Source organism: Gossypium hirsutum, chromosome D01 (genome assembly GCF_007990345.1).
Source record: "Gossypium hirsutum isolate 1008001.06 chromosome D01, Gossypium_hirsutum_v2.1, whole genome shotgun sequence".
Lineage (NCBI taxonomy): Eukaryota > Viridiplantae > Streptophyta > Magnoliopsida > Malvales > Malvaceae > Gossypium > Gossypium hirsutum.
In genome coordinates, this window is record NC_053437.1 from 2,706,879 (window position 1) to 2,715,604 (window position 8,726).

Sequence of the window (8,726 nt, forward strand, 5' to 3'; positions counted from 1 at the left end):
ACTGCAGTATGTGATTTGAGTTCAATTTTTTCACCAAGCTCTAACCTCACTCTCGCACATCAATATACGATTACTCTCTCTACTAAGACTTTCCCCTTAAAAGCTTAGCTACAAACTGAACATAAAGCAAATTGTTTACAGTAAATTTGTATTAAGAATAGGTTCCTAATGAACAGACAAGTGCTATCTCATAATCATCTGTAATGAAACAAACAAGTTTTCTTTAAATAAGTATTGACGGCTTGTAATTCTTCAATCCATGTGAACGTGTATTCCTTTGAATTGTGCTTGATAAGTTTTTAATAAGGAATCAAAATATTCAAAGATCTTAGAGGAATAGACTTCTATAAAAATCAGATCTCTTTATTTAAGATAGCAGAATAGCAAAAAACTTTAAATAGAGTGATTATCAACGTAACCCATTCAATTAAATTGTTGCTTAAAATCCTGAAAGTGATGATTTTTCAAAAGCCAACATATATATGACAAGTAGCACAATCTTTCAATTGCAAATGTAGATGGAATTTCATCTAGGAGGTAGAATTACAACTAATATGTATTTTCAATATTGTTTTTGAACATGTGATGACGTAACGTATGCATATTAATACATTTTGTGTAGTTATATAAATTTTTATATATGTGAAAAGATAAAAAAATTATTTAATTATAAAAAAATTACGTCATCACATTTAAAGATGACAAATTAAAGGAAAAGATACACCACTAATTTGTGAACTCAATCCTTTGATATTTTTAGTCTTGGCAATCATCTATCTTTACTAATTCTCAAGTAATCTGATTAGACTATGTGTTGACATATTTTGTATAATTAAATGATTTTTTTAAACATTTAAAAAGGGAAAAAGACATAATAGTTATCTAACCATAACAAAAAGTCAAAGTTTGCATGGCACATCATCACATGTTCAACGCTACTGAACTTTGATTTAAGCAAAGAAACCACCATAGGATCATTTGACAAGTGGCCTAATATATTGTTTGACTCTTATCAATATCATTCATACAATCGTAGGATCATTTCCAAGTTCTGCACTTAAACGGTCATGGGGAAAACTATTAGCTGCTCTGTTTTACTAACTTTAATATCTTGCTTTTCCTTGCAGTTTGGTACTGCTTTAGACACCATAACACCATCAAAATCCATCAAAGACCCTGAATCTATAATCTCCCAGAGTGGAGTTTTCCGATTGGGGTTCTTCAGCTTTGCTAATTCCAGCAATCGTTATGTAGGGATATTGTACAATCAAATCCCCGTACAAACAGTGGTATGGGTAGCGAACAGAAACAAGCCTCTCAAAGACTCTTCTGGGATTCTCAACATATCAGATGATGGCAACCTTGTTTTTTTGAATGGCAAAGCTGAGATTCTTTGGTCATCAAATGTTACGAATTTGGTTCCTAATGCAACAACTGCCCAGCTTTTAAACTCTGGAAACCTTGTCCTCAATAATGGTGGAGGAAGCAGCTTATGGGAGAGTTTTCAAGATCCTTCTAATGCCTTCATTGAAACTATGGAGATCGGCACTGATGTTAAAAAGGGTCGTAAAGTGGAGCTGAAATCATGGAAAAGCATTGATGATCCATCTGATGGTAACTTTTCTTTTGCCATTGAACCTTTCAACATCCCAGAGGGCATCATTCGGAAGAATAACAAGCTCTATTTTCGTACCGGTCCCTGGAATGGGAATATCTTTCTTGGCGTAATACTCACCGGTTATCTTGATGGGTTTTATATGGCTGCAGATAATCAACAACAAACGTACTATCTCACTTATAAATTTTCTAATAACTCAATGTCGATGTACTATGAACTGAATTCTCAGGGGAAATTCGTCGAACGACAATGGGATGCGGGGAAAGGGGACTGGATAAACAGGTACCCTATTCTTCAAACCGATTGTGATGATTATGGGAAGTGTGGGCCATTTGGGATATGCGATTCAACGAAACGACCCATTTGCAGTTGCTTGAAGGGGTTTAAGCCTAGGAATATAGAGGGATGGAGTAAAGGTAATTGGAGTAGTGGGTGTTTGAGGACTACCCCTTTGCAGTGCCAAAGAGATAGCAACAATGGGAGTGAAACAGGCCAAGGAGATGATGGGTTTTTGAAGCTGAAGATGATGAAAGTGCCGGCATTTCCGGACCGGTCATCATTAATTAACAGGGACTGCAAAGATCAATGCTTGAAGAATTGTTCGTGCGTGGCTTATGCGTATGATGATGGCATTGGTTGCATGTTTTGGGGTGGAGATTTGATTGACGTGCAGAAATTCTCCACTCGCGGAGTCGATCTTTACATTCGTCTGCCATCTTCGGAGCTTGGTAAACTTGTCTTCCATGTCGACCATGTGTTTCAATTAATCTGCTTTTTTAGTGTTGAAGTTTTATAAACCAAGTTTCTGGATTTGCAGATAAAGGGAAAAGCAAGAAGGTCATTGTCTTTACTACAGCCATTGCGGGCATAGTCATAATAACAATTTCTGCACTCTTCTTATGGTGTAGGATGGCTAAACAAAGAGGTAATAAAATGTGTAGACACCTTTAGAAGAGAATCAAATTCTAGATAGAATAAAACTGGACTTGGACTGATTTGAAATTGCTGCTTGGAATTCAAGTGAAATTGAATTATATAAAAATTCAACTCTGTGCTTCTCTGATTTCTATCTCAGGAAGGAATAAAATATGGAAACAGATCAAACTCCAATTTTATAGTGAAAATGTAGAAGAAAATTTAATTGGAGTTAAACTCCAGCAACTACCACTATTCAAATTCGAAGAACTCGCCACCGCGACGGACAACTTCCATCGCACAAAAAAGCTAGGGCAGGGTGGTTTCGGTCCAGTTTACAGGGTAATAAACGATTGTGATTTCCAGCAAATCTAGAGTCACTGAAATGACCCCTTTTTTTCCATAAAGTCTTATGAGCTGAATTTTGTGCATAGGGAACATTAGACGATGGAAAGGAAATAGCAGTGAAGAGATTGTCGAAAGCTTCGGGGCAAGGATTGGAAGAATTTAAGAACGAAGTGGTGGTGATTTCTAAGCTCCAACATCGAAATCTGGTTAGATTATTTGGGTGTTGTGTTGAAGGAGAAGAGAAGATGCTGGTGTACGAGTATATGCCCAACACAAGTTTGGACGCTTTTCTCTTTGGTTAGTAACTTATACCAATCCTTTTTTACTATTTTCTTTTGCGATTTTTCTATAGGTATTTTGGATCTTGATTAAATTTAGAATCTAGTTGAATTAGACCTGAAACAAAGGGCAAAATTTTTTCAAAATTATTTTCTTCGTTTACAAGATTCAAACTTAAAATGTTATTTAAGACTAGAGGTGCTTATGGGCCGGGTGACCCGGCCCGGCCCGACAGCCCGTCCAAAATATGGGAGGGTTTGGGTAAAAATATAGGCCCAAAATATGGGTTTTGGCAAAAAACGAGGCCCGTTTAGAAAACGGGTCAGGCCTCGGGCACAACTTTTTTGGCCCGGCCCCGACCCGACCTGATATAATAAATATATTTATTTTTAAAATTTTTTTAAATTTAAAATATTTTAAAAATACTTTTTATTTTTTTTAATTTTAAAATATTTTAAAAATATTTTTAAAATACTTTTTTTAATTTTTAAAATAAAATTTTGGTATTAATTAAAAAAATGGGCCGGGCCGGGCCTGGGAAAAATTTTAGGCCCATATTTTGGGCCGGGCCCGGGCCTAGGACCCGGGCCAAAATTTTTTATGGGCCCAGCCTGAATCCGGCCCGGCCTAGCCCATGAACACCTCTATTTAAGACGTATCGAATTTCTTATCACTCGATCTAATAAGCATTGGTACAATTTTTTTTTGGTAGAACTTAAACATGTCCATGACTTACCCTCTACCTAATCTGATAAGTCCAACTTGTTTGACTTGGTAGGTCCAATCCATATTGGTTAGATATTGGATATAGTTTGGACTTCTATCTAGCCAAATCCAACAACTTTAATTATATAAATATTAGTATATTTTTTTAGGGTTAAATATGTCAAAGTCCTTGTATTTTTTATAAATTTGAAATTTAGTCTCTGCAATTTTATTTATAGTAATTTTAGTTCATCTGTTTTTTAGATTTCAAAATTTAAGTTTAACTATTAACACTATTCAAATCATTATGTTAAATTCATGTTCTTGACAATCTCATTTTTTTAGTCACATGATTATCAAGTGGGGTTTTTTTTTTTTAATTTCAAAATGTTACATCAACAAATTTAACAAAAAAAAAACCACTAATAACAATTGAAGTTGAATGTTGAAATTTAAAAAATAGAGAGACTAAATCCTTAGAAATAAATATATAGAAACTTACGACATATTTTAACCTAATCATGAATTTTTTTAAGAACCAAGCTGAGATCCAACCTAATCAATGGATATGCCTAGACAATCAAATAGCTTGGACAATGATCGGATTATTCATCTAGTTCGTACAAGTTAGGTCGAGAACTAGCGTTTTCTAAGTTCATACTGAAATTATGGTTCAAAGTATTATTATTATTTACTTTAAATTTAATTATAAAATATAAAAATATGATTCAAAGTTTTTATATATTGCTAATGAAATTGGTCCCCAATTTTATCTGGTGCAAGCCTATGTAAGAAGATATGAAAAATAAGTTATGGCTCCTAATGTAGTTATATTCTGAGATTTAAATAGGAACAACATAACGTTTTAACTCTATTCATTTTTTAATATTTATTTCAATTGATTTACATAACATCAATTTCGTTCACAATCACGAATATAATATGGTAGAAAATACAATGACGATGGTAGTTTAGATCCATTATTATAGGAATTAGCTATTAATCTTGTAGTTCTTATTGTTTAATTTTTGTTATAGATCCATCTAAACTAGATGTATTGGATTGGAGAAAGCGCTTCAATATTATTGAAGGGATTAGTCGAGGATTGCTTTATCTTCATAGAGATTCAAGATTGAAGATTATACACAGAGATCTAAAAGCAAGTAACATTTTACTCGACGAAGAGTTAAATCCAAAAATTTCAGATTTTGGGATGGCCAGGATTTTCGGAGCCAATGAAAATCAAGCCAACACTAAAAGGATTGTTGGAACTTAGTAAGTTCAAACTTTCTCCTTATCTTTTAATTTTATTCATTTTTTGGACAAAATATGATATAAATATGTCTATGGTCGGGTAGACCTCAATCTAGTGTGGCCTATTTGGGTTTTAGGGTGGGTTTGGATGGGCGATTGGGTGCGGTGCGGTGCGTTTAGCTTACTTTTTGTCTCACACTACAGTGTTGCTACAGTATCTAATCTCACCGCCACCGCTGTTTTTACACTAACCGCAGGTAAACGCACCGCCATCCAAACTCACCCTTAGACTCATTTTACTGATTTAAAAAACAAAATATTAAAAATATTATTTTTTATAATTTTATTATTTAATTTAATTCAAATCCGCTCATGAATAAGTTTAAGTTAAGGTTGTAATTACTGTTGTTTTTAATGTTAAAATTCAGTGGTTATATGTCTCCTGAGTATGCAATGCAAGGGCAATTTTCAGAGAAATCAGATGTATTCAGCTTTGGAGTTCTATTGCTAGAGATTGTTAGCGGAAAAAAAAACACAAGCTTTTACAACAATGAGTATGATCTTAGCCTCTTGGGATATGTAAGTATATAGGATAATTTTTTATACAATTCCTATTGCTATTTATAACTCCCCAAACCCATAATTTAGAGAAAAATACATGCTTAAGTGCGCTTAAACCTATGTTGTCTTGTACTATGCCAACTAAGAGAACTAAAATAGGAGGGGGGGGTTAAGAAGCTATATTTGGAAGATATTTGGGTTTGGTTCAAGAAAACTTGAATTCAACTCAGTAATTGCAACTTGAATTTGAGAATGCTAATACTTGAATAAAGTAGCTTGCAAACTTAATTGAGCTTTTTTCATTTAAATTAATATTGAAAAATTTTCAATTTAAACTCAAGCTCGAGTACAAATAATCAAGTTTGAAGTTGAGCATGAAAATGAAACTGGTTTTAAGCTTAGGTAAAACAAACCTAATCAAGAGAGTTCATGTAGTTTGTTCTTTATATCAAATTGATCCAATCGAGCTCTTTTGAAGCTTTGAGTTTAGCATTTTGGGTTTAGTTAGGCCATATAATTTAAACAAAGTTGTTTTTTGTTTTCAGGCATGGAAACTATGGAACGAAGGCAATATTTGGGATATAGTAGACAAGGTTATTTCAGAGTTTGAATCAGATTCAAAGAATGAGAAAGAAATAAGGAGATGCATACATGTTGGATTGCTATGCGTTCAAGAATATGCTAAAGATAGGCCCAATATGTCTACAATTGTTTCAATACTTAACAGTGAGATTTCAAATCTTAACACTCCAAAACAACCTGCTTTTACTCAAACACCATTAATCACCCATGATGTTGGAAATAAGGTTTCACTTAATGATGTAACTCTTACAAAATTTGATGGTAGATAAAGATACAAATGACTTACTTTTAACTTTTAGAAATAAAATCTAAGTATTGAAATTTATCTTTATCTATATTAGTATAATATGTTTGACTAAGTTGATGTAATTCAATAATCAAGTCCTGACTCAATTGTAAAATTACCAATAGCTCAATATTATTTTTGAAATTATTTACATCTTTTTATACTCTATATAAATATCGAAAAATACATACATTTAAAGAGAATCATTGACATTTGAATTCAAAACATTATAGTCTTTACTATTTTAACTTTTATATCAATTTTTCATAAACTTGTTATATAGTTATTTTATTGAAGTGGGTGTGCCATAATTTAGTATATTTTATTTTGATTGTAATTATCAATTTATTTGTTTGAATGTAGAGGGAACTCATTTAAAGTTGTTACTTTTGTCTCAAATTCTAAAATTTGACCCAACTTGAACTCAAATGAATCCAACCGAAATCCAGAAGTAACCTAAACCTAAAATAACTGAAAATTAAATTCATTAACTCCCAACGTATCTGTCAAAATTTAAGACTTAGTAGACAAGGTGATTTTAGAGTCAAAAATAGATTCAAAAAATGAGGAAAAAAAATAGATATGCATGTGTAACGAGGCCATACCATCATGTCTTTTGGGAAGAGGTTAATGGTCCCGTAACAGATAGTATCAAAGCAACACTTAATTGCTTGATTTCATGTTAAACATATCAATTAGTGAGGTAAGCAGAGTGGGCCAATTGTGATGGAAAATGTAATAATTCGTTTTTCAGTTGTGCCGGAAACAGTGGTTTCAAGACCACAATTCTGATGAGTAAGTCAGTAAATATGATTTATTTAATATTTACGAGGTCATTTTGTCGTATTAAAATTTGGTTCAGTAATTTATTGTTTGCATGGTTAATTAAAGAAAAAAAAAGACTAAATTATAAAAGTTGCAAAAATAATCGCAATTAAGTTATATGTGTTAAATGAATATAAAGACATGAATTGAGGATTTAAGTAGAAATTAGACCATAAGTTTTATAGTGGACGGTCAGTGGGTTATTAAGGAAATTTTAAATAAAATAAAAGGGTAAAATGGTAATTAACAATTTAAAACATAAACTAAAACAAAACTAAAGCTATCATCTTCCTTATTTCTTTTGTGTTCAACCAAAGTCACCATTTTTGGAGGCAAAAGAATCGGCCAAGCTAGGTTACCTTGCATGTGAGTGATTTCTTTGCTTATTTTTAGTGATTTTTATGTTTTTAGCATCGTTGTAGCTTAATCTAGTTAACCCGGAGACTAATTCGTAAAAGTGTTAAATGTTTAGAATGTTACCATGGATGAATTTTGGATGTTCTTGAATTTTTATGACAAATTATTAAGTTTGATAGTTATATAGTAGCATTTTGTAAAGTGGTTTTTGTTGATTTTTAAGTGTAGGGATTTAATTGAAAATAATGAAAATATGACATGTTCTTCTTGTGAAATTTTAGCATGTGAGGATTGATTTGGGATGGTAATGAATTAGGTTCAATGGGTATAGGGTTTAATTGTGAAAATAATTATATCTTGGTCTTAAGTATCAAATTGAATAAAATGTAAAAGTTTGGAAAAACGTGAAAAGTTGTAAATAGGAAGCAATGTGCATTAAATTGAATATTACATGAAATTGATGCTAATAAATTGAAATAAACTATTTTATAGATCAAGAACAAGTAGATAATCGTGGAAAAGTGAAAATTGCTGACTAGTCCTTAAAACTTTTGTTATCTCTGCAGTTTAGCTCTAGTAAGTTCATTCAATTTAGTTTAATATAATTTGAAATGTTATATTGATTATGAAATGTGGTTGTTGAATATTTTTAGTATATTTAAGTTGTTATAAACTGTTGTGAGTTGAGAAAGTAATTGTCTTGAACATTGTTAACCTAATGATATGTTTTGAGCCCGAATGAACGTATGATAGGGTATAATTGGCATGCCAATAGGTTATATTGCACGTTGTAGGGGATTGACTTGTGATGAGATGATGATTCCTGATTTGTTGTTATCCATTGAATAAACTAGAGTTAAACATTTGTTGTGGGCTATCATGTTATATTTATAGTGATTCTAACGTGTTACTAGGGGTGGATGTAAAGCCTTCGGGCTTGACACTTGGTGCCCAGGAATATTTCTAGAGGGATGTTAGCCTACGGGCTAGGCACTT

The 8,726-nt window shown here is 32.4% G+C and overlaps 1 protein-coding gene across 1 annotated transcript; it reads left to right on the forward strand.

Moving 5' to 3' along the window:
- Nucleotides 1–998: 998 nt before the first annotated feature.
- On the forward strand, nucleotides 999–6,645 carry LOC121213745 (G-type lectin S-receptor-like serine/threonine-protein kinase At1g11330). The gene is made up of 7 exons (XM_041086759.1): nucleotides 999–2,346; nucleotides 2,436–2,543; nucleotides 2,694–2,875; nucleotides 2,968–3,178; nucleotides 4,903–5,140; nucleotides 5,548–5,698; nucleotides 6,226–6,645. Exons 1-7 carry the CDS (start codon nucleotides 1,068–1,070, stop codon nucleotides 6,529–6,531), a joined length of 2,475 nt encoding a protein of 824 aa, XP_040942693.1. The 5' UTR covers nucleotides 999–1,067; the 3' UTR covers nucleotides 6,532–6,645.
- The last annotated feature ends 2,081 nt before the right edge of the window (nucleotides 6,646–8,726 follow it).